The 27,631-nt window shown below is 41.8% G+C and overlaps 5 protein-coding genes, 1 long non-coding RNA gene and 1 other non-coding gene across 7 annotated transcripts; 3 read left to right on the top strand and 4 right to left on the bottom strand.

The window, feature by feature from the left end:
* Window positions 1-762: 762 nt before the first annotated feature.
* Window positions 763-1,514, bottom strand: LOC6626283 (protein BUD31 homolog). The gene has a single exon (XM_032437206.2). The coding sequence runs from the start codon at window positions 1,412-1,414 to the stop codon at window positions 980-982; it is 435 nt and encodes a 144-aa protein (XP_032293097.1). The 5' UTR covers window positions 1,415-1,514; the 3' UTR covers window positions 763-979.
* A 226-nt stretch (window positions 1,515-1,740) lies between these two features.
* On the top strand, window positions 1,741-3,753 carry S2P (membrane-bound transcription factor site-2 protease). Its single transcript, XM_002049184.4, has 3 exons — window positions 1,741-2,053; window positions 2,115-2,558; window positions 2,615-3,753. The coding sequence occupies exons 1-3, from the start codon at window positions 1,979-1,981 to the stop codon at window positions 3,626-3,628; spliced, it is 1,533 nt and encodes a 510-aa protein (XP_002049220.1). The 5' UTR covers window positions 1,741-1,978; the 3' UTR covers window positions 3,629-3,753.
* On the bottom strand, window positions 3,662-4,351 carry LOC6626281 (LYR motif-containing protein 2). Its single transcript, XM_002049183.4, has 2 exons — window positions 4,054-4,351; window positions 3,662-3,993 (listed from the first exon to the last, which is right to left on the bottom strand). Exons 1-2 carry the CDS (start codon window positions 4,090-4,092, stop codon window positions 3,751-3,753), a joined length of 282 nt encoding a protein of 93 aa, XP_002049219.1. The 5' UTR covers window positions 4,093-4,351; the 3' UTR covers window positions 3,662-3,750.
* A 240-nt stretch (window positions 4,352-4,591) lies between these two features.
* TRNAW-CCA (transfer RNA tryptophan (anticodon CCA)) lies at window positions 4,592-4,663 on the bottom strand. Its single transcript has one exon. It is a non-coding gene; the product is annotated as a tRNA-Trp (tRNA).
* A 2,424-nt stretch (window positions 4,664-7,087) lies between these two features.
* On the top strand, window positions 7,088-25,460 carry Sobp (Sine oculis-binding protein). Its single transcript, XM_015174009.3, has 4 exons — window positions 7,088-7,416; window positions 9,163-9,340; window positions 20,219-20,669; window positions 22,215-25,460. Exons 2-4 carry the CDS (start codon window positions 9,212-9,214, stop codon window positions 24,185-24,187), a joined length of 2,553 nt encoding a protein of 850 aa, XP_015029495.1. The 5' UTR covers window positions 7,088-7,416; window positions 9,163-9,211; the 3' UTR covers window positions 24,188-25,460.
* Fmo-2 (Flavin-containing monooxygenase 2) lies at window positions 24,611-27,000 on the bottom strand. The gene is made up of 6 exons (XM_002049181.4): window positions 26,840-27,000; window positions 26,607-26,769; window positions 26,360-26,549; window positions 26,021-26,192; window positions 24,946-25,484; window positions 24,611-24,889 (listed from the first exon to the last, which is right to left on the bottom strand). The coding sequence occupies exons 1-6, from the start codon at window positions 26,886-26,888 to the stop codon at window positions 24,719-24,721; spliced, it is 1,284 nt and encodes a 427-aa protein (XP_002049217.1). The 5' UTR covers window positions 26,889-27,000; the 3' UTR covers window positions 24,611-24,718.
* On the top strand, window positions 26,085-27,352 carry LOC138911437 (uncharacterized). The gene is made up of 2 exons (XR_011417058.1): window positions 26,085-26,223; window positions 26,336-27,352. It is a non-coding gene; the product is annotated as an uncharacterized lncRNA (long non-coding RNA).
* The last annotated feature ends 279 nt before the right edge of the window (window positions 27,353-27,631 follow it).

Consider the following 27,631-nt stretch of genomic DNA (forward strand, 5'->3'; position numbering starts at 1 on the left):
TGAATTTATTTTCTTTAACTGTCGTAGTCTCTCGATGGTAGGCATGTTATTTGCGTTTCACTTTTTGCACCATACGTTTAGTATGTATTATATTATAAGTTTGTTGAGAAATGTATAGCACTAGTTACATTCCAGTACTGTTATGGCAATAGACAACCGTTAACTTTAAACGCTTATCAACACTGATGAGAATTTCACGTGATTTCGGTACTATCGAATGTGTATTTCAAGAGCCGCTCTGATTTTGGGTCTGTACGGAGAAGACGATTGCATGCAATACCATGAACAAGAGAAAACCAACGACTTTTCTAGATAGAAATTATATATATATATATATCATAATGGTACAGCTAGCGCAATGGCAATGGCAATGGCTTACCAGCAGCACTCCAGGTACATTAAGGGCAATACTAGCAAGCAATTCTCAAATGGTATGTCCTCAAAGATGACACAAATGGGCTCCACGTTCCCGCTGCAACCAACGGTTGGTAAATATTCAAATAACTGTTTAAATGTAGAAAACTTCAAAATGCCAAGCTTGTTGCTAAGTTAAACAAATAATTCATTTGTATTAGTAGAACTTCTTCAGTCGTACTCGTTTTGACCTTACCAATACGCTTTCCATTTTTAGCTCACATACACAGCACACAGACGCTGACGTGGGGCATGATTTTAGTTGAGGTAAATAGTTTGCCGCGCTTTTTAGAGAAAAGTTTACTAATACATGCGCACATTGACCAATACATAAGTCTATTTTACAAGTGTTGTTTGTTGTCTTTTATTTTTATATATTTGATTCGGGTGTTGTCGTAAAAGTCTTGAAAAGACAGAAATTGTAGCGTCCGTTAATGCCTTCAGCTTTTGTAGCCTGGGCTTCCATCTTCTTCTGGAGCTGTTGCGTTCAGTTCTTCGTCGATATATACATCCCTCATCTGTGACTTAAAACTGTATTTACAAGCTATTTGATGACGTTGTCGTCTTAGCCGGAACATCCACGACAGCCGCAGTGCACGCACTCCACAATGCGTCCCTCCTCCAGCTTGGATTTGGGCACGCGACAGATGCAATTTGTGCCAAAATTCGTGTCGCGCGTTTGTATGCAACGCAGGCAGCAAAGATTCTCATAGCCAGACTTTTTCCACTTGGCTATCAAATTGCCATCGGCGATCTTCTCCTTCAGGCAATAGTCGTACAGCTCCCGACTGATGGCCTTGCGCCGATAGAACAGATCGTAGATATAGCGCGTCTTCTGGTGATGTATCTTAAAGATGGGCCACAATGATTCCGTAATTCGTTTGCCTTCGTGCGGTTCGGTTTCGGCTTCGCGCATTTTCTGTTCCAGCTCTTCCAGCGTCGGTTCAATTAGCTCCCAGCCATCTGGCGGGGGCTTGCGACTGCGACGCACTTTTGGCATTCTTTAAATTATAATAAATTCCAAAATGTGCGGTTTTAGGAAATAAATATTATGAAAAGATGCTTGTTGCCTACACACAAAAACTAAATAAAACCGAATAGTGTGGCAACACTGCCACCAATGTTGCATACGTTGAAAAAGGTTGTTCAGTTGCAAGCACAGAAATTGTGGACCTGTGACGTCACGCAGTGAAATTAATAATCAAATAACACGACTTGTTTTAAGCCAGGGTATTTTCTGTATGGCTACAAAATAACCAAAAACACAGTTTTGTGGAAAAAAGTACAATCAAAGTTGGCATATGTGAAAATCATTGTCGTTCAGCTGAGGTCATATTTCATGGATATACTCGCACGACCTCTTACATATTGTGGCCATATGTTAAAGTGCTGCCCATCGCTGCAGTCGGAGGCAAGTTGGCAGCTTTGATGCAACACCAGCAAACAGCTGTTCGGCAACTCCTAAGCAAGAACATTTTAACATAAACAACATATTTAAAAGACAATAACAATGTGCGACATATAAAATATTGCACAAAAGTCAACGAAACGATATACGCGCACAATGGATCCCATAATATTCTTCATTGTGCTGACATCCCTATATGGCGTCATGTACTTTTTCGATCGCTTCTTCAAGGTGTGTTTTGTGCATATCAAATATGGTTTTTACATTTTTAAAATGCTATCATTAAATATAGAGCTGCATGCACTATCCATACGATGCCTTTCTACGCAATACCGGCCTGAGCGTTAACTTTATGACCCTCCATTGGCACTCAAATGCCAGCGCCTTCAATCGCATGCTCATTCGCTGGGGCGCAACTGCCGGCAACAGCTGCACGCGCAGTTTTCTCGTCAAAAGCTTCAACATGGGCGTGCTGCTCTCCTTTCTGCTGCTGCCCATTGGTATTATATTGCTGATCATAACCATATTTAATGGCAGCGAGACGGGTACGTCTGGTGGTGCAGCGGCTGCCACATCCACCGTGCAGCTGGAGATATTGCTGCCGGGCGTTAATCTGCCGCTACAGGAGATTGGCTATTATATAGCCACATTGGTGATGTGCACGGTGCTGCATGAGCTGGGCCATGCGCTAGCTGCTGTGCTGGAGGATGTGCCCGTGACCGGTTTCGGTTTCAAGGTGAGCCTGGCTAGACCTGACAGACTGCCTAATAAAATGATTTTTAATTGCCGTAGCTCTACTTCTGCCTGCCCCTGGCCTACACGGAGCTGTCGCACGATCATCTCAATGGCTTGCGCTGGATTCGCAAGCTGCGCATACTCTGCGCCGGTATTTGGAATAATTTTGTGCTCGCCTGTGTTTGCTATATGCTCATCTCAACGCTGGACATGACCATGTCCCCCTTTTATGTATGCAACGAACATGTGATCGTAACCGAGCTGATGGCCAAGTCGCCGTTACGCGGCGAGCGTGGCCTAAAGCCGGAGAATGTGATCACTCAGCTAAATGACTGTCCCATCAGTAGCGAGGATAGCTGGCTGAGCTGCCTGCAGCAGGCGCAGCAGCTGCGCCTAGGCTACTGCATCAGTTCGGATTTTATACGGCTCAACGACGAAAGCATCGATATTGGCCATCACAATGCCGATGGCCGGCTGCAGTGCTGCGACGAGCGCAATCCCAATGTCAGCTGTTTCGAGTACATTGAGGATGTCAGCGTAGATGCGCCTGCAGAGATACCACAGCACGTTTGTCTGCCCATGCGTCGCACGCTGGAGGATTCGAGCGGCTATTGCAAGGCGGGCACATGCACCGAGGGCTACTGTCTGCGTCCCATGCTGCCCAACACAACGAGCATTTTGATCTTTAAGCGTCAGACTAGGGAGCGACAGCCACTGGCGCCAGTCATGTATGTGGGACACGTGCGGGATGTGGTGCGCACGGTGCGTGTGTCGGGCTTTGTGCCGCGCTACAAACACATTAGCTCCGCCTGGCCGGATGCCCTGTCGCTGCTGCTCCGATACAATGTGGTGTTTAGCATTGGCCTGGCGCTGATCAATGCCATACCCTGCTTTGGCTTTGATGGTGCACACATCACCAGCACTGTGATACACAGCTTTCTGGTGGGACGCGTTGAGGAGCATCCGAAACGGGATCTCATCTCGTTGATCATCACCAGCGTTGGCTCGCTGCTCTTTGGCCTGGCTCTGCTGAAGGTCGCCTGGCTGAGTTTACTGCGCCCGCTGCTCTGAGCTTGCGTATCCTCTTCTATCCTCTACTCTAGGTTTTTGTTTTAAGCTTTATTATTTATGTATGTATTTATGTGGCATTAGCCAAGTTTGTGAAGCTCAAATAAAATTTATAGGCATTTTCCTCACTTGCCGCCGCTCTTGGCGCTCGTTCCGCTTAATTCCAGGCTGGTCTGCAGCTCAGTTAGACTGCGTCTGCCGCTCTGCAGCAGCATCTTGATGGCCACCTCGTCGTCCTGGTTGCGATTCGCCTGGAAGTCGTGACGCGCCCACTCTCGCAGCTCGCGCCGGCTGTGCTGGTCCGGCACCAGGCGTGTGGTGCGCCAAATTTCCCTGTACAGCTTCAGCACCTCCTGGCGCAGCATGAACTGTGCAGAAGAACCTGTATCTTGAGTGGCACACATATTTGGCTGCTGGCTGTCGCTTACCTGCTTCAAGCTAAGCGCTACTTTGGGTAATTTGGACATTATGACATATTTCACTGCGATTATTTATAATTGCAAATTGTTTAATATTTGATTCGTATTTTTATTTGATTTGCGTTCTGTTATTCGGGTGTACTTTAAACAGCTGATTGCGAACAGCTGTTTTTTGTTTTGCTCACAGCTCACTCTCTCTTTCGGGTGAAGAGCATGCGCTCTTACGACTTATTCAGCATGACATTTGCCGCATAAAGCGAAAAATAAAACAATTATTGATGTATAAATTTATGAAAAATGAAAACAAGTTACATTTTGGGAACAATAATATGTACTGTCATGTATATTTTTAAGATAACAAAATTAAATTTTTGATTTTCATGTTTGTTGAGGCACTTTTTACTTATAGCACTCAGCGTACTTTAATTTATTATTTGCACATATTTGTTTGATTCTCTCTAGCTTTTACTGATTAATATGCATTCAGACTAAAAATAACATTTTACATAATTTATTAAAAAAGAAAGTCACACACTTTCGCATGTTCTGACCCCGACGTGATTTGAACACGCAACCTTCTGATCTGGAGTCAGACGCGCTACCGTTGCGCCACGGAGTCACATGAAATGATCTTGACTAAATGTCAGCATGAGCTGTTTATGCCATGAAACGACTGTTTAATCTAGGCAAAAATGATTAACAGAACCCAAAATAGAAAAAGAAAAATAATAAATAAATAAAAGCAAACAACAAAACGAAAACAAAAACAAGGAAAATTCGTGTTATTATAATTTGCTTTGACATACACTAAAACCCGTCAAATATTTAAATGCAATTTTCAACGGCTGTCACGAAATGCGTTAGTCAGCTTATATAATATGCATTGAATGAGCATTTAATTTGGCACTTGAAACGCAAAGTCAAACATATTTAATCAAATGAAATTGTTTAAATGCCTAATTTATCTAATGCTTGCATTGTTTTGCCTGCGCCCAGTGTGATTGACACGGCAGCTGCTTTGAATTATTTTTATGCTTATGATCTCGGCTGTTTCTGTTGATTATAATGATGTCCTATTTGAACAATTCATTTAGTTTAGTTTAGCTTAGTTTTTATTATTAATGCTAAACAACGATGATGCATTCACCAGAACAGACGACCAAGCCAAGTTAACTAAGTGGACTGTGTCTCTGGGCCAATTTATGTTCTGTTCTTCGCCAGTTCCAGGCACCATGACTTTAAGGGCGACGACTGGCACCGTTTGCAGTAGCTGTCGCATATATATTAAATTGTTGCTAATACCTTTGTCTTGCACTATTGCTGCCTATCGCCACAGGGCACAATTGCCAGCTGTTTTTTTTCTGCTTCTTCTTGCAATGCCATAAACCTGTCCCGTTACCAATATTGGCTGCAATAGCTGCTGACACGGTCCTAAGGTACAAAGTGCCAACAATCCATTGGGAATGCACCTTTTTTTTTTCGCAATTTAGATAATTGCTAATCACAGCTACTTCCCATTTAAAACCTTTATAAACAAATTTTGTAGATTTTTTTTTTAAATATTCTCTTAAACATGAAATCTCTTGGGAGTAAATTTTTATCCCTGGAGTTCTTCTGCTTATAAGCTATAAATGCATTAAAAATAATATTAGATTGGACTTTGTGCATTTTTCAAATTACTCGAAATTCTGCCCTATTAATTTCAAATTTTGTTACACTTCTATTGCGCTCTTTGTTTGAGTGCGTTTATCGCAGTGCATTTACGGAAAATTTTGAATAAATTAAAGGAAATTAGACATAACACAATAATAAATTCTCAAAATAAGAAACAACAAAAGCAACAAATAGATTTATATAAACATATATCTATGCACATATGAATCGAGCAGGTAAGCGGGCAGCAGCCACACGATGCACGATTTATTAATAGCTGCGAGTTGCATCCACCACAATATGAAAATATGCAACAGACTTAGAGAGCTTGAGAAGCACTGAGCGCTCGGAGAGATGCTAAAGAATTAAACTGAGATACTTTTCGTTTTCGATTTCGTTTTCATGAGACGGAAAATTCTGCTTAGCCGCCTCAGCGCGCAACTTTGACTCATCAAAAGGTAGGTGCTAGGGGGAACAGTGCGGGGGGGTGGGCGCTCCACAGCCAATACGTCATCAACAGCAGCCACTCGGGCTGGGGAGTCGTCGTTGGGGGACCCACAGCTGCGCGCATACGCAGCAGAGGCCAACAGAACATCGAAGCAGAGCGCAGGCAGCAGCTGTGCAGCAATGCACAGTGGAACCTATATAACTATACATGGACCATTTTAATAAGCTTCTAAATTTAGAATTCACTGACGATAAAGCATATCATTTTATTGGATAAAATTAATAAAACAAATTAAGGCATATATATGTTTATTGATGTTTTTTCTCCTCTGTTGCGGAATACCTAAATTATAAAGAATTTTAGTTAAGCTGCCTAAAGTTCCGGCTAAATTATAACTAATCAAATCGACAAGACCTTTAATTATAAAGTATTTAATCTATAACAAGTTGGGATTATGAAACTTTAAATTATCTCTAAGTTAAATTGATTGTAATTATTGTATAATTTTGGAAGTTTATTATTTGTTTTTAAAGAATTGATTTCATCTAACGTACTGAAGAATTTAAATATATATAGTTTTATATATATCAAGCAAGAAATGATTTGATTAATTTATTTATTAAATTTTCCGCATAAGTATATACACATTCCTTTGCAAACGTGGGATTTCTATTAATTATTATTATCATTTAATTGTATTATTATTTTTTTGAAATATCATTAAAATTGATGTAACAAATTTTGTTGCACAATTTCAACTCTTATTTATAACATTTAGACATATCAAAAGTAGTTTAATATTCAATTTAGTCCATTTATCGCATATATATAATATTTGTAAATTGTGCACAGCGAAAACACGCAGTTTGCCCCACTGTGCGGCAAAGCCAACGGCGGCAAAGTAAAATCCACATGGCAGTGGCCGCCAGCGTCAAACGTTCATGAAACGCGGCCGCATGCGGACGTCGGTCGGAGCGAACGCATTAATAAAAGGCAAAGGCGAGAGCGAGAGAATCGCCAAGAATCTGAAAATCGTTTTTTCGAAAAGCAAAAATAAAGACCCAAAAGCTAAACACACTCAGAATTGAGTTCGTATTCGTGTTCGATGTGCATGTGAAAAGTGAAAAGTGAAAATGAAAATGAGCATTGGGCATGGTTTTCCTTGACGTTCGGTTGTGGTGTTTGTTGTAAAGCGGAAAATCAAATTAAAAAATAAAAAAAAAAATATATATATATATACATATATATATATACGAAAAAGAAAGGCAATTGTGAGTGAGAAACGTCCGTATACAAATATACAGAATGTCGAAAATATAAAGCTATTTTTGGAATATATATTGGACAGGCGCTGCATTGGAAATTTGTTTTTTTCAATTCGAATAAAATACATACTTAAGAACAAATATTTCGAAAATATATATTAAAGATGTATATGCAATAATGTAAAATAAATTGCAACTCCTTGAAATTGAAATATTTTTCAAGAAGAAGCAACGTTTTTGAAAAGCAAACAAAGCCCATAATAAAGACGATGCGACGCAAATTGAAATGTTTTCAGAAAAATAATCAAAGAAAGCAGAAAAACCAAATAAAAACGAAAATTTAATAAAGATCAACAAAAGAAACACACATGAAAACGAATGTACATAAAATACAGCAGCCTCTTTTTGATAAACAAATGTGTAAATTAAATTTGAAAATAAAAAAAAAAAACTGAAACCAAATGAAATATTAGCTCAGGGATGGGAAAGATTATTGAATTTGATGTATGGATATAGCTTGATAACTAAATTGAAGATTAAATTGCCAAGCTTTTTATTGCTTAACATTTAATTTAAATTAATGTTGTTTGTTCTTAATTCTGATACAAAAAGCCCAATCAAATCTTGTTGATTTCAAATGTTTCCTCTTCCTGTTTCTTAAGATATTTTGAATGCTTGTTTCTAACTTTGTATAATGCCAGGATTCTGTAATATTTCAGTACAGCTTGACAAATGGTCAAATCCAGCTAGTTGATTTTCTATTTTCAAGTTGTTGTTTGTATTTTTTTTCAAAATTCCCAAAGCAAGTGAAGTGCGCGCTGAAAATTGTATTTGATTAATGCTGAACGCAAAGTTAATTCTACATGCCACAAAATCCACTTGGCCTCTTGTTGTGGATTTGTTATTGAAAATTTGTATTTTTGTATTTGTGTGCGTGCATTTGTATTTGTATTCCGCTGTTATGCGATAGGTGGTAACGTTTCGTATGGGGTATTAAATTACAAGACACCAAAGTGCGCGCGAACCGAACACGCTCACAGGCACACAGCTACAGCTACAGCTACAGCTACAGATACGGATACAGCTACGGATACGGCTATGTGTGTGTACGAGGCGCAGATACAAATACATGTTGGGTATATAAATACTCGCCGCCGCCGCCGTCTGCTTGCGTGCGTATCCAATGGATGCGAAACAATATGCAAAGCATAGATACAAACATACAAACATACAAGAGCAGAAGCGGCATGCTAGGCGCTTTCTGAAAATTAAGAAGACGCTGTAATTAATTATGGCCCAAAAAAACAACAAAAAAAAAACTAAGAAAATGAGAAAAAGGGGGCCAGCATTAGTGGGCGTGTTGGGGTCATAAAATGAGCAAATGCAGCCCATTCAATGATTGATCGCCAAGAAAATCTTCAAAGGAAATACAATCTTTAAGAAATAACATAATTTCAACTATTATTACAGATGAGATTTATTTGTAATTATGCGAATAATTCTGAGTTAACAATGTTGGAAATTAAAAAAGTTTGAAAGCAGCTCTTGAGTGTCTTCAATGAGCTGACATACAACTCATTTAAGCATTTTACTTTTAAAGCTATATCCAAACATACTCTTCGAAGAGGCTCACGAGTCGTGTCTCAAGAATCGATCGTGTTCGGCAGATAGTTTTACTTTCCAATCATAAATCCATCAGATGTCGCGTTGACTAATTGAGATGTTTAACTCGTTGTTTCTCGCGTGTTTCAGTTAGCCAGCCTGCTGAGTCCGATTAACACTACAAACGGCCCAGTTAACAATGTCGGCCAAAACGTCACCGTCCAATTCGCGGGATGGCAATGTTGCGGCTGCTGCCAGCGTTGTGCCACCAAATGTGGCAAGCGGCGTTGTACAGATCAAAAAGGAGCTGCCCAGCGACGAGATAAAGGTACGTTTCATGAATGAAAACAAACTCACAGATACGCAGACACACACACACACACACATACCGATACAGATACACAGTTGCAGATACAAATAAATCTCGCGTAATTTTCACCTTAATTTTTGGCACATGCCAAAGACAACAACTAAAAAAGAAAACACATTTATAATTAATTACTTCTGTCTGCACATCGTTTTTAAATAGTATTCAATAACAAGGATGCAAAAGCAAAATGAAAACAACAAAACAAAAAAAAACACACACACACACGCACACACACAACACGCATTAAAATTAAGAGAAAAAAAATTGTTCAAACTTTTCATAGCGCAACAAATTTATATATTTTTCGGTCATTTTTTTTTCTATATTTTTGGCTGCAGTTGAAAATTTGTGCCTTCCGAGCAATTTATTATTGGTTATTTATGGTTTATTTTTGAAATTTGTTTCGAAAGGTGAATAACACACGGATTTTGTGATAATAATTTATAAGATATTCTTTGCTTGAAAGAAACAAAGTTAATGATTCAAATTGTTTATTATCAATTATTTAAGTATTTGATTAAAGTGTGTGGCATATGCAAAAGTGTTTCATTTCCACTTGTTTCAAATGAGTTGCGTTTCCATTTGTTTTAATAGTATTTCATTTCCATTTGTTTCAATTGTGTTCCATTTCCCTACGCTTAAATAATAGTTTCTTTTCCATTTGTTTCAAATGTGTTTCATTTCCATTCATTCCATTTCAATAGTTAACATGTTTTTATTCACAACTGTCTAAGTTATGCGCAACAGTGTATCGCGCAGTTGTGAGCTCTTTTCCTACCGGCTGGGTAAACCGGAACGTTCGGAAAACGACCCCGTAATTGCCGTAATTGCCAGCAAAACAAAACGGAATTGAACACGTCTCAGCCAGGTTGTTTATGAAAAGGTTATGCATGATTTATCGTTTATGTACTAAATATTAAGTTAATTTGCAACATTTCAAAGGTCATGTGTGTCCATTAATGCCAATAATGCTGCATAATTGTATCCTACATACGCTTCAGTCCTTTAAATTCTAAGCAGAAATTCCAACAAGTATATACCAAAAATGTGTGCATCATTAGTTTAGAATTACCGCAAACACGAAAACAAATACGTACAATCGGAAACACAAATTTTTCCTGTTAAATGAAAAATGAAGCAGACAAAAATGCATAATCTGAATCCCCTGAAAGGTAGAAACTGAACCAAATATTCAGTCTCAATTACAATTTCCATGGTGATGCACAGCATTTCGAAATTTCAAATATGCAACTGCCATGAAAAGTTCTTCCCCCCCCCCCCCCCCTCTCCCTCTCTTTCCTCTCTCTGTTGTTTTTCGAAGCCTGCTCTCGCACTGCCCCCTTTGACCATTAGCTTGCCTGGTTTTGCATTACCATAACAAAAATTCACAATAACTGTGCTTCGCTTAGATCCTGGGCCTGCAATTGGTTGCAGGAGCGCAGCGCATTTGTAAACGGAGTTGGCAACTCAGACAGCAGCAGCGCTTGCGTCGCGGTCGGCGTCGACGTTGGCGTCGAAGTCTAGCAATTACGATTACGCCAACATTGTGCGAGTTAACTGTAAAACGAAGCAGCGTTGGTAATTTTATATTGATAAATTTTTATAATCATTTTAACGAGTGAGTGAACGAGTGCCATACTCTGTGTGTGCGTGTGAGTGAGTGAGTGACTGTGTGTGTGTGTGTGTGTGTGTGCGCGCTGTGAGTGGGTTGCAAATAGAAGCAGACTGCCTGCCTCTGCTTCGCATTGAGTCTGAGTGTCTCTGCTTACCTCGTTGCCCGCTAGCCCGTTACCCCTGCCCGCACTCCCCACACTCTTTTATATCTTGCGTTGTGTGGTGAGTTTTTCGCCAAATGAGCAAAATTAATTTAATGCCAGAGACCCGCGAGAATGACAACAACAACAACAACAACAGCAACAACGTTGACGGCGGTCGCACAACATTTTTTGTAGCTGCTGTTGTTGTTGTTGTTGTTGTTGTTGTTGTTGTTGCACGTGTAATCGGATCGGTAAATTGAAATTGTAGCCGCTGGCTTGCAGTTGAGCGCAATGATATTATTAAACAGAAAAATTATTATAATGAATGGAGCTACGTTGGGATTGGTTTCGGGTTTTTTTCTTCTCCCATTTTTTTTTTTTTTTTTGGCATAAGCTTTAGCTCTGGTCTTTGGTTATGAATTCGCCTCGTCTGAGTCGGCAACTTTGCCTTAATGGCGAGAAAGTGGGCGTTACAGGGAATTAGCTGGCACGCCTTAATTTCCATATAAAATGTGTGTGTACATAACATAATTTGCCACATAATTAAGTTCAAGAAACCCCTATTGAAGTTATTTAAAACTTTAAATAAGATGTAAAAAAAAAACGAATGAGAGAGTGAGTTATATTGAACCATACTGGGTTTGGGTATATCGTATTTGACATTGGAACAGACTAATATATATATCTATATTATAATTTCTCAACATTTGTCTTATAAGCATATCATGCTCGCGAATTAAGAGCCCAATGCACCCTATCACCCCCCCTAACACACAATTGTCGAGCCACAAAGTATGCAACACTTTCTGTATTTTAGACAACAACAAAAAAACTCAATTAAAAATATGAAAACTTAGCTGTTTTATTTTAAGCTGGCTCAATGGCCGTGCCGTAATTACAAGCTGCATTTGCTGCAAAGACAGCGGCAAAATATGTAATGGAGTGAAAGAAGAAGCAATAACAGACAACATAATTACAACCCGCCAATAACAACAAGCAACAACAACAAACAACAACAACAACAATACGCACAACATTAACGCGCCTCATGGGTGCAATTTGATAGGTCTGTGGTAAGACGATACGCTTCAAGGTTTCCGCTTTATGACAGCGACGCGTCGTCGCTCCAAAACCCAACCCGATCCGATACGAGCCGCGCCGAGTCGCGTCGAGCCCAAAGGTCGTGTCTCAAAAGGATGTGCACGAGCCCAAAGGACACGCACTGCAAATATACGCGCGGGGCGTTTCATTAAGTTGCTAAGCCCAATAATATTATTAATAATTTGCTATAATTTACGCCTCAAATTTCATTGCCAACCCATCAGCTTGGGCCCACTGTAAGCACAGCAACTGCAATAACTGCCCTCGCTTGATAACATTTTTTGGCGCATTCGAGCCAAGGGCCAAAGTTCGGGAAATTATTAAGCTTGCGTATATGAAATTAATAACTGTTAGTGGGCGTATGAAATGATATTGACAAATACAATAGTTGTTATGCCAGACACAGTGCGCATTAAGGTCACATGAAAAGTTCATGAACGAAAGGTTAAGAAATGGCCTAAGCAATGTATACAAAACATATTCCGGCACTCCCAATGCCAACAAACTCTCAAAGCACAAACATTTTAAATTGTTTTCGCATTTCAAACTTAGTATAAGTATTTTTTTTCTTAATATTCATTTTATGTGTGTTGCCAAGACTCATCCAGCTATAAGGCTATATTAGGCTATAACATAGTTTAACAAGTAAGAGGTTCTAGTCGGGAGCTCACGACTAGGGGATACCCTGAACCCTCTTCTTCCATCATCAAATGATGATGAATATAAACAGAGCACAAATGTTGCTAGATAATTTGTTTTTCGATTTTGCAATTATAAACGAAGTAAATCTAAATCATCTCGATAGTAAGGCAATATTTTGTGTATAATTTTGTTTAACATAAAATGTTCATAAAATTAATAATCCTGCAAAGTTTTGGCGAGAGTAGAGGGAAAAAGCTAGGAAAATCTCCAGCTATTTAGTTACACCCACGCGCACATTCATATCCTAGTTATAAACTTCTGCACACACACACACACACACACACACAAGCTCATGCAGAACAGGGATATTATATTACAAACACAATGACAACGCACTGGCCTAGCAGCTACTCAGGGACAACAGCAACACGCCCACAGTCCGCCCACACTATTCCCCTCCGCCAGCATGTTGGAGCGTAGAAGAGGTTCAGGAGGCGGGATGGGGGGGGGTGGTCTTAGGCACAGTCATAGCTCAAATGACGCGGCAGCAGCAGAACTTTAATAACAGCGCCGCAGATTGAATTACAAACAAAATGGAATATGATAAAATCTATGCGAAAACACCAGCAAATGCAGTTGGCAACACATGCACACACACATACACACACATAGAATATGAAGTGTGCGAGAGAGCGGGCGTAACATGAGGCACCCTGTGGAGGCAGCATCAGTCTACTATACAGGTGGCGCAGGCGTGCAACGTTAGTTAGAGCGGAATAGCAACAGCTCAAATTAAAATAACGTTAAATTAATTTGAGCCACTGAGTGGGTGGCATTATGTGGCGGGTTGTGGGGGGGGTGCACAGAATGCTGTAACTCCATCATGCTGTGACCTGCTCTGAGCTGTCGTTGACTCTGCCATGCGTCAGACGGCGCTCGAGTGCAGCTGCAGCTGCAGCATTGATGTTTCCAATGGCATCAAGTGCAATGAGAGGCTCTTTTGTGTTAAATGAGTATAGAAATGCACAAAGAAATAGATAAAGCCATGAAAGCAGAGTGTTGAATTTGAGCTGCGACCGAGCGGGTGGGGTGGAATGTGTATGTATGTAGACAAATGGAACAAAAAATTAAAATATCAAAGAGTGTGTATTACTTATACGATTTATGGATACATTAAATACTGTGCTTACATTTTGTTAAGTGAAAAGCCTTGACAATTTTTGGGGTATCATTTTTGTCTTTCAAAATTTCTTCTAATGATTTTAGCAGTTCCTTCATATCAACATCGGAACTTTTTGTTTAAAAATCTTTCAAAATATTAGGATTATGATTTTTGATGAGCTCTAAAATGCTACTCTAATGTGCGCTATATCTTATCAACATCAGACTACTATATGTATTGCAAAAATTGGTCAAAAATGAGTATTGTTTTATGCTTCTAAGGATCTATATACCTATAAATTTATATAGAATTAAAATCTCGTATATCTATGAGTGGAAGATGTAGGTAAAATAAAATTATCATACTCATGAATTAGAAAATTATCCGCAATTCTTGCTCTAAGTCCATGTCATACACCTACATATAGTAATAGGTCGTATGGCAAGCTTTAACCCAATCTTCTCTAAAGCAAAAAGGTCATTGTAATACAATACTTAGATGTATATATGTGAATGTGTACTATATGCAATCCAATACACTAGCAGTTCCATAAATACATACATATGTGTAGAGCCAACCCATATCTGATGTACACACATTAAAATGAAATAAAATATTAAGTTGCAAAACAGCAGCAACAACAACAACAACAATAACAGAAACAACAACAACAACAAAAACACATGAGGAAAACTGAAAATTCACACAGATACAGAGACAGCGCTCCCAAGTATGTCATGTAAGAATTCAAAAGAAGGACGCGCGTCATTCAATCCCGAGCTATCGATATTCGATTACAACAAACTAAAAACCGACTGACTTTGTGCACGACACACTCACACACACACACACACACACACACACACACACACGTGCATGTGCCTTACCGTTGAGAAAACTAGCGTAATTCTAGAATTTGTTGTTGCTGTTATTTTCATTTTAATACGCTCTAAATGGGTACATTGATTTTGAGACGATGCATGTAACAGGCAAAGGGGAACTTTTTTGACTCCATTAAGTATTTTTCTTTTTTTTTTTTTTTGAGCTTGTCTGATTGTCTCCTAGAGACCTAACATTTGATATGTATATTCTCTTATATTACACGCAGTAGAAGCTTATAATATGTTCTTTGCATTTGCTTCAATATGTTCTTTGCATTACATCGATAAATAGCGAACTTAAAACTTGATTTATTTAAGCTCAACTCGTAAATTGATATTTAGATACTACTGTAGTGTATAAAAATTAGAAATAGGAATTAGGAATAGAGCTTTGATCTATGGTATGTACACATATTTGGTTGTCATATTATTATTACCTGAAAATTGCATAAGATTTGGCCACTTGCGTTATTTAGGAGTGTATTTGGACCAAAAGCAAAGCAGGCACAGTCGCAATTCAAATTGTTGTCACGGCAGCTGCGAGTTTAGGGTATCTTCTAGTCGAGCTCTGCGGACTAGAGCCCTCTTGTTTGGGGTGGTGTTGCTGGTGGTTGGTGGTGGTGGTGACTGAGCGGGATTGGGTTCGGCCCGAGCAACGTCTCCGTCTCCGACTTGGGCCTCACGCTGCTAGCTTGCAGCTTGGTTTAGTTCGTTTTAGTTTTAGCAGCAGCAGCAGCAGCAGCAGCAGCAGCAGCAGCGCCACAGCTCAGTTGAGCCGAGTTCAGTTTACTGGGTTCAGGGTGAGTTATTATAAACGTATTGGGTTGCCCATCGTCTCCGTCGTTAGCCATTGCCAGCGTATACTTTACATTATTCTATTGGGTTTCTTTTTGAGTAACCGTAGACATGTATTAATGTGGCCGACTCGCATAACACACTGCGCCCAGCCATTGCCAGTGGCCATAACTATGAGCAGAACATGTTGCAGGAGCTGCTTTTAGCCAATAGGTGCTAAAGGCTCTGCCTGGATGTGAGCTATTTGGCTTGCACGTGAAAACCTTAAGTTGTTTTGTAGAACATATCTTTCGATAACTAATTGATTGACAAACAAACTAACTGGCTGTCTGCTTGAATAAATACCCGGTCAACGCCGGGTAATACTTATTATTATTATATATGTAAATAAGAAGAAATTATACATGATAATAAGTTCAAAATTGTTCATAGCTCTGAACTAGCTCTTGCACCAAACTGTGAGGCGCAGCCAACTTAACTCTGTGCTAAGGAACTAGTTCCAGATAGAAATATGATTAGTTATTTGAGATAGGTATATTATGTTATAAAAATAGTAACTATTGCTTTAAATAGAATGGAACTTGGGCCACAAGTTGCTGCAGTTTTTCGCGCAGTGCATGCAATGGCTGCGACAACAGTTGAAGTGGCTCTCGCAACGGGAACTGGCACTCGGACCTGGACTCGAAAATAAAAATATAAAAAGCACTCGTCAAGTCAGCTCCAGTTCATTTGCGATTCATAATAAAAGCGCAAATTTGATATGTTTTTGTAAGTTGAGATTTTGCGAAATTCAACAGGCAGTGCGGCAGTGCGGCAGAGCGAGAGGGATAGCGAGCAAGGGAGAGAGAGAGAGAGAATGTGTGTTAAATAAGACGAGCGCTGCTATTGCCAACTGTATCTGTCAGATACATTAAGCATTAATTATGAAAATGTTGATGAGGAAATGTGGCGGGAACCGAGTAAATAACAGACACGGACAGGCTCACAGACGGACAAGTCAGACAAGTCGCAACTCCAGCACAAAAAGAAGGAGAAGAAGAACAACAACAACAATAAGGAGCATAAAATTACATTTTTAATTAATTGATTTTTATTCGCATTGCGGTTTAGAATTACAGCGCTTGCAATGAGCGCAAGTTTAAATGTCGTCGTCGTCGTCGTCGTCATCTGGGCTGGAGGCTGCCGCAGCCCTCCCTAGCATAACCCCTAACCCCCCCCTACCGATGTGGCAGCTGCCTGCCAGCGAACGCACAAATCAGAAATTAAAAACCAAACATAAATTAACAGTCAAATGATATTAAAAACCAACAGACAGAGACAGAAGCACACAAAACGCGAGATAGCTGCAAGAGTTAAGAGGGAGAGCGAGAGAGCGAGAGAGAGAGAGAGAGCGAGTAGGTATTAAAAGGTGGAATTGATATGCCAAGAGCTAACAGCAAATGCGCCTCCGATTACCGCACAGTTGGACTCGGACTCTGCGAGTGGCTGCGACAGCCAGAGCTGAACTTGAGCCGGGCGCGCGTCTCCTGCCTATGCCCAATGTTGACCCTCCACCCCCTCCCCCACCTTCTTTCCTCTCTGCCAGTGCACGGCTCGCTCAGCGACGAGGTCGCACCTGAGGCGTGTAATCGATACGCCTTGCAGCCAGTCACAAGATTTTTATCGTGCGAATTGTTAATACCCTACACAGACACAACAACAACAACAGCAACAATAACAATAACAACTTGAACGAGCCAAGCGAGCGTGTGACTTGGCAGACGACGTGCAGCCGTCGCTGATTAGACGTGTCTTTGCGTGTTTTGTCATCAAGTTAGCATCGCTTTTGCCCACTGTGCCACAGTGGGCCCTATCGTGTGTCCAGCGCTGGGTGTCGCATATCAAATGCCAGCAGTTAGTTAGCAGCATTGGCATAGATTTCACAGTCCGAGTGATTCATTCGCCATTTGCCTGTCTTTAATTGTTGCCCAATAAATACGAAAAAAAAATAACAAGAAAGAGAAATCGTGTCTGTCGGCAGCCACGCCCACAATTGCATGTCGCATGTCGCATTCAAGCTGTCAGCGCTTGTGTCAACATTTTCCACATGTCGTATGAGTAATTTACCATTCCGCAGAAGCACCAAAAATGTTCTGCCTGCCCAGTAAATCTGAGCTGCGTTCCAAGGCAGTGGCGTCGTCAGCAAGGGTTTCAATGAAAATCAATTAAATAGAAATTTTTTGTTTATTAATATTTATTTTTTAACGGCTTTGAAGGTCAACATTTTTTTGGGCTTAAACAAATCCTTTGTTGTGGGGGCATCATTCCCATCACCCGCTCGATACTCAACCCCCCCCGCCATTTTTTGTGCAACAGCCCTGCCTCTGCGCTGATGCGTCGCTTTGACTACAAAAACAACTTCGACGACTTTGAATATGAGAATTTCAATGTAATTTGATACGTCTTAATGCAGTTGCGTAGCCTTGTGTGAAATTTTTGTGTCCATACAGACGGCACATGTGTGCTTGCAGTCACACACACACACACACACACACACACACACACACACACACACACATATTTATATGTAGATATATATCATTTTGGTTTGTTTCATTTCAAGAAACAAGAAACGAAAACCCGAAATAAACTTCAAAAGCCGCAACAGTTCCTTGCTTCGACTTCGACTGGTCCCTGAACGGACTCAGACACCGATCGGTCTTTTGAGGCGCATATATAATACCCTATAAATACTGAAAAAAAAGTATTATGGTTTTGTGCAAATGTATATTGCAAACTGAATGAAACAGCTTCGAGCTAAGTCAATGTAGCTTTGCCTGCTAGAAATTTAAATTGAAAATATATATATTATCGTATATCTCACGCAGAACAATTCTTATTCGATATCTGCTGTTACTTCCATATTTTGAGAATTTGCTTCTGAGGCGAAGAATATTTCACAAAACTGAAAAATATTTATTTTTAAATCTTGTACTTTTTGTACTTAGGGCATGTCCTAGTCAGGCATTACCGATTGAAACACTTCTACTTGTTTAAAACAGTATTATATGCAGAAAGGCAACTCGAACACACACACACACACGCACACAACCATTGGCCCAAGTATTGCATATCAATGTCATGCCCAGCATCGAAGGGTCCCCCCTTCCGCCTGCTGCAGCTGCCGAAAGACAGATCCCATTGCAAAACGAAGAGCAACAAAAGCAACACGAAGGATTATATGTGTGAATGTTGGCCCTTTCTCCAACTAACCTGCAACCCGCACACCCTGCTGCCCTGCAACCCCCCAACCAACCCCCGGCACTGCGTTACCTCCATTATAAAGTTTTGTATTGTGGATGCGTGTGTGTTAGTTGATATCCTTAAGTGTGTGTCTGTACGCGCGCGTGTGTGTGTGAGTGTGAGTGTGTGTGTGCCGCAAGTCTCATCAAAGTTATTAATTACAAATGGGGCATAATCCAAGCTCCAGCTCATTGGGAAACAATAAAACCAATTTAAAAACTTATTTAAAGGCACCTTAAAGCATTTTCTTTAAAAATGATGTAATAAAATTTCAGCTAAGCTTGGCAAAATTGATTTCGAGTTAAATTTGAGTCTGGGTAAACACGTTTCTTATCATTGCCAAAAACTCAGAAGAAATGTTGAACATTAGAGCTTAGTTAGAATGTAAAATGTTTTAATTTTATTAAATAATTGATTTAATTCGTAAAATTTGTCATATTAATCCTTGTCTAACGTCCGGCAAGCAAATTGTCTGGATGCAGCAGGGAAAGTACATTATATTTATGCAAAGAAAGTTTATCTTTCTAATCTAATTTTATCTTAAAGTGTTTAAAATGTGTCTATTGGTTCTGTTGGTTGAATCAAATCAATGCTGCGAAACGTTTACTTTAGGTCTTAAATCATTTAATTTAAATAGCTTAAAATTCACCAAAGACATGTAACGGACGTGCTTTTATTTAAACAAGCTGTAGTTAACATCTGTTATCTTTATAGAATAAAGTTATGTAAACATTTCTGTTATGTAACATTGCAGCAGTTGGATTTTACTTTCCTTTATCTTTCACCATATATCTTTATTAGGCGTGCATTTGCTGCTCTGAAGTTCTATTTGCTGGATCAAATTCATAATACCCATTTAAAGATTGTTAGCAATAGCAGATAATATCTTTGAAATATTGCTGCCACCGCATTGGCCACACCTTGTGGCTGCTGCTGTTGCAACAAGAAGCAGCCACAATTATGCGGCTCAGTGAGCTGCACCTGTTGTAGATAGGGCTAAAAGAAAACAAGCAGAAGGGTATATAGGTCGTATTGAATTGCCGCCAGATACAGCTGCCGGGCACGCTCTGGCTGGGGCCTGAGAGGGCTATTGAATGACACAAGCCACGAGTTATTCCTGGGTGTGCACTTGGACGAACTGCGTCAGCTTATACAATTGGCATGCCGGCAGTAATATGTTAATCTTGATTTGGGCCATGCTTCTGTTTCGTTTCAGGAATTCGCGCAGCACACCATGAACGAGCTGCTCGGCTGGTATGGCTTCGATGGCGTCGATGTGGATCGCCTGGATCTCACCGCCAAGACGTCGCGTTTGCTGCAAAGCGCAGCGGCTGCCGCGGTGGCAACGCAGCAGCAGCAACAGCAACAGCAACAACAACAGCAACAACAGCAGCGCAGTCACATGCGCAGCAGTCGCAGCAGCGCTCTGGCAGCAGCTTATCACAACAACAACAACAACAACAGCAGCAGCAACAACATAAACATCAACAACAACAACAACAACAACAGCAATCGCAAAGCGAGCAATTTGAATTGTCACAGCAACACGACGACACCCTCGGATCACGACACACGCAGCTCGCGCGAGGATGACTCCAAGAGTCCGCACTCAATCGGCAAGCCGTCTGCCACAGCCCTGACGACGCCGCACAGCGAGGAGAAAATAGGTGCGTATGCAACAAGTAGAGAATACCCCACTAGCAAATACCCTGTAGCTGCCTAAAACATAAAGAAAAGAAAATGTCTGCCAAATACAGTGGAGACTCACTGCCTTCTCTTTTATTCATTTCTCCTCTTCCGCGACTCTCGAATACAGTAAAAACTCATCCTATTAATCATTTTATAATCTCTCTAACGGACTTTATTAACCTGGCCTCCATAAGACGAGCATTTATTTTGGGCGTAGACATTGAGTAAAATATGCGTTAGCGAGAAAATCGCCTGGGAGATACATTTGCGATAGTTGCAAAATATGTTACTAGGCTTTAACAATACAATACTATACCACAAGCAATACTATTTGTGTCTTGCATCGTAAATGTATCTGCCAGGCGATAACTCTTCTTAACTGCCAGACATTAGGTTTCATTGTGAACCAGTTGAGAATATTCCAAACGCAAAATGCATTGCAAATGTGCTCCTGGCGTAATTTGTAAATTTGTCTAGGATACTGTTTACGGCTAAGCAACACTACGCCCATTTGATGGCTGCAGGGTATAAAAATAAACATCAGTTGGTTTCGGACAGGCAAAAATCAAATTCATAAATTCAGTTTCTGCCACATTGTTGCAGCAGCCTCTGCCTCGACTGCTGCCGCTGTTACCGATATTTGTTTGCAACTTGAGAATTTCGACTTGTACCCCACTCCATTCCCCCCCCTGTTACACCCATCCCCGCCAACCCCCTTACCGTTGTGCTGCAGCGAGTCAGTCATTATGCAAATTTTACGCACAGACAGGTTTGAAACTTTGCTAACTTTGGCATCAACTGATTTTGGCAAAGTTTTTGGCTGTTGCAGCTGCATTATCAAATAACCGATTCATTAAGCCCCAAATATGGTTTACAAATTTCGAAAACAATGTATTTTGCGGAATTTGCCTGTAAATGGTCCTCAGCTGTGTCCGGGCCAGGGCCAGGCCAGCCTATTGGGTGACAGAACTGAATTTGAATGCTAGCAAAAGTTAAACAACACATTTTCTGCACCGGAAGGCTTTTCATATATGAAGATATTATTTGCTGTAAATGGTTGAGAATTGTAAAAATAGAATTTGCATGAACAAGCTTTTAAAAGCATAGAGCTAGAATTTTTGCAGTCAAATGCAGAGGCTTGCAGCGAACAAGGGCAGACTTCAGACTTAAGTAAATGTGGAGGACGACAGATGGGCTTTCGAAGTGAACTCTTGTAACTAGCAACAGATGAGTTAGATTTATCTTTTCAGAATCTACGTAAGCCAGAGGAACAAATTAGGTAGCATATATAAAATAAAGCAAAGGCTTGGGCATAATGCCAGAACGGACTAAAATATTATTGTATTCGAAATTTTAATGGGTTTATCTTTAAACTTGAATGAATATTATATGCGACCATACTAGTGAAAGATAAAAAACATAAGATGAGCTGTAGAGGCTTTGCTTGCAGCTGCCCCTCTCTGCGCTTCTCAATAGCCCGACTTATGCCATGTTTAAATGTTTTCTTCGCTCCCTCTTTGCAGACTACAACAACTGCTGCTGGTGCCATCGGCCGATCGCTGAGAATGCGCCGGATTATCTAACCAGCACAGATGGACCTCGTTATTGTTCCGAGTCCTGCTTTACGCAGAGCCGTCGTGCGTCCTTCAAGAAGGCGAAAACCTGCGACTGGTGCAAGCATGTGCGGCACGCTGTCAGCTATGTGGACTTCCAGGATGGTGCCTCGCAACTGCAGTTCTGTTCGGAGAAGTGTCTTAATCAGTACAAGATGCAGATTTTCTGCAACGAGACGCAGGCGCACCTGGACATGAATCCGCATCTGCGCGATCAGGGCCTGGAGGCTGCCGCCGCCGGCGACGGAGCGGGTCTCATAACGCCCGATCTCTGGCTGCGCAACTGTCGCAGTCGGTCTGCCTCGCCTGCGTCCACCATTTCGGTGTCACCCGGACCGGCGGCAGTCTGCATTGCGAATGCCTCCAAGCGCAGCTCGCCCTGCAACACACCGCCGAGCCATCCAAACAAACCTCTGATCTCAGTGGCGCCCGTATCCAAATTGCTGGCGCAAAAGAGCCCCGCTAGCTCCTCAATTACAACTGGTGCTCCGCCGCCGCCGCTGCCACAGCTACAGCGGCACCATGTTCACGCTGGCCCCAAGCCGGGCCGGCGCAAGCGTCCGCATCGCGCTGCCGGAGCTGCTGGCTCCGAAACGGTCGCTAGTTTGTTGCAGAAACAGCAGCAGCAACAGCAGCCGGCGCCGTTGAGCGCAGACTTTGCCGGCTCCAGTGTGCCGCTGCCCCCGCTATCGCCCATGCCGGACCAGCCGCAGCCCCAGCAGCAGCATCAACAGCATCCGCCGCCCCAGTTGCCACAGCCAATGGGTCGCCCACCCGCCGGCATGCCGGGCGGCTACTTTGCTACGCCGCCCAACGGCATGCTGGGTCATCCATTTGGTGCTCGAGCAGCGCCACCGCCGCCGCATCCCTTCCTGCCGCCACCGCCCGGCATGCTGCCGCGTGGATTTGGCGCACACTTCGGACCGCCGCCACCGCCGCAGCTGCAGCCACAGCTGCAACCGGAGTTGCAGGGCGCCCTGGGCGCACTGCTGGGCGCTGCGCCACCCGTCACTGTGATGGTGCCCTATCCAATAATAATACCGCTGCCCATACCCATACCAGTGCCATTGCCCATTGTGGACTTTTACAAGGCGTATCTGACGCCTGAGCAGCGCAAGCGCTACGATGAGGAGCGCGTCGCGGCGCAGAGCACGAGCAGGGCAGAGGAGCAGCCACAGCCGCTGGACTGCAGCAAGGCCAAAACAGAGCAGGAACTGGAACCGGAGCAGCAGCAGCAGCAACAGCAACAGCAGGAGGAGGAGCAGCAGCAGCAGCAGCAGCAGGAGCCGGAACAGCAACTGCAACAGGAGGAGTACGTGGAGGAGGAAGAGATGAAATCCATACCAAAGACAAAGCCAGCTGGAACGACACCTTCGCCAGCCACATCGCCCACCACAGACTCGCCGGACGCCACGCAGGAGGCGACGCACTGCATCGTGGTGCACAACGTGGAGCCGGCGGCAGTCGACGCCAATGACAGTGCCTCAGCCGAGCTGGAGACACAGAAACTGCCCAAGCTAAAGATAACACGCCTGCAAACCAAACGCACGCTCATCCAAACCAAAGATACGGCCACGCCCACATCTCCTACAGCTGGCAGCGGGATTGGCAGCGGCAGCGGCAACAACTGCACTGCGGAAAGCACGCGGCCATTGCGCAAGCGTAAAAGGATTATTGATTGTGATTTCCAGAAGATTGCGCTGAAGGAGCTGGAAACATTCGATGCGCACAACAACAGCAATAGCAACAGCAACAGCAACAGCAACAGCAACAGTAGCAGCAGCAACAACAACAACAACAACAGTAGCAGCAACAGTAACAGTAAGGAAGAAGAGGAAGCGTGCAATATGAACAGCAACAACAGTGCTAAAGCAAAACAGTAGTGAATAGGTATTAACATAAAAGTGTAGTAGAAATAGTAGTAGCCCTTATAAAATATTAGCTCATATTATGGAAGTATGCGTGCTGACTTAAATAAACATAATTACAATTATAATTATAAAAAACTGTAGTAGCACATAGTGCGGGCAAAATCAGAATGAATAAATTATTACAATACTGTACATAAAGCAACAGCAATATATGTATAATATTTTTAATAGGCTATTTAAAGCTGTTTGAAAAAAAATTACAAATTGAAATCAAGAATCGAAACATTTTTAAAATTTAACAGAAGCTTTATATGAAGGCTAGGCTGCTTAACAGCTGGCCTTATGTTAACAGTTCTTTTTGAGCGCAACAGTGCTGCCACTCGACAAACAAACAGTGAAACTACGTAAAGCTGCGTGCTATGACATTCAATCGTGTTTTGTTTTGTTTTGTTTTGAATTGGTAAATTTATTTTCTTAATTTGTATAATTAAGTGCAACAAAAACTACATTATAAACATAAAATACATATAAATCGTAATGCCATCACAGCGGATATTTGGCGAAATTTTCATCATCTATGACCTTGTAGCGATAATTGCGGTAGGTATCCAATTCAAATATATATTTCTTGCCGCAATCCTTCATCAACTTCAGAATAACGGGCTTTATATTTTCAATGCCCGTCATATTCGCCAGCTCGTTGTAATAGTCAAACTATAACAAATAAGTTATCATAAGCGGGACTTCAATAATTCGTAAGCAATGCTCACCTGGCGCTCGCCCATTTGATGGGCCTTCTTGCGATTGACGAAACCGTATTCCCAGCGCTCGCCCTGCTCCTTCTCCAAGTCGGCAATCATCTGCTCCCGTGTGGGCAGCTCCCGCTTGCCCCTGTAAAACTTGAGGGTGAAACGGACCTGCATGTCGAATATGTGCGTGGGTATCACATTGAAGGGCAGTCCAATGAACGACATGGTCGGATTGTTAATGTTGATGCAGTGCTTCCACAGTGGCTGCACAAAATTATCGATCACCTGCACACCCACGTCGGTGCTCAGGCACGGAAAACTGTACTGGTAGCCGGTGCAATGGACCACATGCTCAAACGTTTCCCGACTGCCATCCTTAAAGATGGCGCCGTCCTTGGTGAACCGCTCCACGTCCGGCTTTTGTGTCACATTGCCCATAAACGCGGTGTTCGGCGTTTGCGCCAGATGATGGCTCAGAAACACATGCTTGGCCTCCTTGCGAATGTGATTCGTGATGTCCATGCCACTGGGACCGGCGCCAATGATCAAAACCTTTTCATCTGCCGGAACAAAAATCGATTATTATTCAAAAATATGTTAAAAAATAGCACCATATTTCATTTATCACGAAGGTCAGATGATTCAACATGAAACATCTGTTTAATTTGCATATTCATTTATCAAAAGATATGCAGATAATACGCATTGTCTTTAGCTCAGATTGTGCTATAAAACCTGGAAAAGTTTTTTGCTCAAGTGCTCTTCGTTTATCAGTTGGCTCCAACATGGAAACTAGTGGATTACCATGGGTATACACTATTAAAACTATTTTGTGATTAGGTCAGACACCGAGCAACCAGAACCCAAACATCTTGAGTGCTTGATAAGACTCGATTATTTATAATATGAAAACAAAATTCCGTCTGTAACTAGGCTAAAAGTTTTTGCGACTGATAGTTTATATCTCGTGCACGGGGAGGGGGGAGGGAGGACGGGGGGGATACAGAAGTTGCTGGGCAGGACGGTTAGGACGGGTATCGAATCTTATCAAAATAATATTTATTTGAATTTATTTGTTATCTGCACTTGAGCTCACCCTTAAAATTGTCAGCCTTGCGATATAGATGACTGTGGATTTGCCGACCCTCGAACAGATCCATGCCCTCGATTGTAGGCATATCCGGTTCCGTGTAATGGCCATTGCAGACATAGATGAAATCAAAATAGACCGTATCGCAGGTGTCGTTGATGTGATCCCACACATAGACCTTTATCAATTATTATTGTTATAGATTGTAGGTAGGTAAATCGGAATTCAATCGCCGGGCAAGATCGTGCAATGTAAACAACAACAATATATATTTAATTATTATTGCATAATAAATTCGGAACATTGCATGATGAATGCCAGATTGTATCAGACGTCAGCACTCACCTCCCAATCGTTTGAACGGGGACGCACCCTGATGACCTCGTGCTGCAGTTTGATGTGCGGCCGGAGCTTGAAATGATCGGCATAGGAGCGAAGAAATTCCAGAACCTGCTGCGATGTGATGAACGACTCGTCAATCTCCGTGGGATACGGGTAGTCCGGATAGCCCATCACTTCCTTGGGTAAATTAGTGCTGCACCCAAGATAATATATAGTATGTGTGATTATCTGCTTAGCGCTTTTAACCTACCGCAAGCCCTCGTACATGCTGCTGTGCACCTCGTCGTACTCATCCTTGGGCATCTCCTCCGAGAACACCCAGGTGCCACCGATTTCGGTGCCCTGCTCGTAGGCCACCGCTTCCAGACCCTCCTCGAGTGCATTCTTCAGGGCGCTCAATCCCGCAGTGCCGGCTAAAATACCAAAATAGTTTCCACACGTTTCTCAGCATTCATAAATTTCATTAAGCACTCAATTTAATACCTCCAATGACGCACACGCGACGCAGCTCGTGCATTGGCGTCTTATACATTTTATTTCCTTACGAATTTAGTTCTCTTTACTGCAGCTGAAATTGTTGCACGTAGCTTCGAGAGTGTTTACCAATGTGTCTCTCCAGCTCGCCGAGTGATAAGTGACTAGCTCAGGCGGCCAGCGCTTACATTTGTTCCAACGTTCACAGACCCGAGCATATGTCGCTAGGCGATACCCAGCGACCTGTTTTGTGGGCATGTTTAGTTAACAGATTGTGTTTGCAACAGGCAGTCATTATTAAAAGAATATTAAGCTATATATCTGAATCCAGCCATAAGCTGTTTAATTTTATTTATTTATTATAACTTATTCAACTGAATGATATCTTAATTAATATTCCTTGACTATGTTATTTCTTTATAATTAAATATTATTAGTTTTTAAATTAAATTTAAATTTTTAAATTATTTGCAAAATCCGTTAAAATAAATCGCAGCGCATTACCGAGTCGACTTAACAGAATATACCTGCTGTAAATACTTGACGCTCTATCACATAACAGAGTCGTTCACGTCAACGTCTGCGTCTGCGTTGGCGTTGGCGTCGGCGTCGGCGTCGGCGTGAATGAAAGTGCTGTCACACAACAATGTACGCATTGAGCGCTGCTGCTCAATTCAGTTGCAGTTGATTCAGTTCCTTATTTACTTGCCCTCTGCTGTTTGATAAGCTTATAGCAAGTGCTCTATATTTACTCGCTCTTTCTCTGTCACTCACTCGTGATCGCAGCTTTCAATTTTTCCT

The sequence above is a fragment of the Drosophila virilis genome, chromosome 5 (assembly GCF_030788295.1).
Source record: "Drosophila virilis strain 15010-1051.87 chromosome 5, Dvir_AGI_RSII-ME, whole genome shotgun sequence".
Taxonomy (NCBI): Eukaryota; Metazoa; Arthropoda; class Insecta; order Diptera; family Drosophilidae; genus Drosophila; species Drosophila virilis.

Excerpts from the sequence above, each read along its gene's own strand:
- LOC6626283 (XM_032437206.2), bottom strand. The coding sequence starts at position 1,414 with ATGCCAAAAGTGCGTCGCAGTCGCAAGCCCCCGCCAGATGGCTGGGAG.
- S2P (XM_002049184.4), top strand. The coding sequence starts at position 1,979 with ATGGATCCCATAATATTCTTCATTGTGCTGACATCCCTATATGGCGTC. Across the intron at positions 2,054-2,114 it reads TTTTCGATCGCTTCTTCAAG|AGCTGCATGCACTATCCATA; the intron begins GTGTGTTTTGTG and ends CATTAAATATAG. Across the intron at positions 2,559-2,614 it reads TGACCGGTTTCGGTTTCAAG|CTCTACTTCTGCCTGCCCCT; the intron begins GTGAGCCTGGCT and ends TAATTGCCGTAG.
- LOC6626281 (XM_002049183.4), bottom strand. The coding sequence starts at position 4,092 with ATGTCCAAATTACCCAAAGTAGCGCTTAGCTTGAAGCAG. Across the intron at positions 3,994-4,053 it reads TAGCGCTTAGCTTGAAGCAG|TTCATGCTGCGCCAGGAGGT; the intron begins GTAAGCGACAGC and ends TCTTCTGCACAG.
- Sobp (XM_015174009.3), top strand. The coding sequence starts at position 9,212 with ATGTCGGCCAAAACGTCACCGTCCAATTCGCGGGATGGCAATGTTGCG. Across the intron at positions 9,341-20,218 it reads TGCCCAGCGACGAGATAAAG|GAATTCGCGCAGCACACCAT; the intron begins GTACGTTTCATG and ends GTTTCGTTTCAG. Across the intron at positions 20,670-22,214 it reads GCACAGCGAGGAGAAAATAG|ACTACAACAACTGCTGCTGG; the intron begins GTGCGTATGCAA and ends CCCTCTTTGCAG.
- Fmo-2 (XM_002049181.4), bottom strand. The coding sequence starts at position 26,888 with ATGTATAAGACGCCAATGCACGAGCTGCGTCGCGTGTGCGTCATTGGA. Across the intron at positions 26,770-26,839 it reads TCGCGTGTGCGTCATTGGAG|CCGGCACTGCGGGATTGAGC; the intron begins GTATTAAATTGA and ends TTGGTATTTTAG. Across the intron at positions 25,485-26,020 it reads CAAGGCTGACAATTTTAAGG|ATGAAAAGGTTTTGATCATT; the intron begins GTGAGCTCAAGT and ends TTGTTCCGGCAG.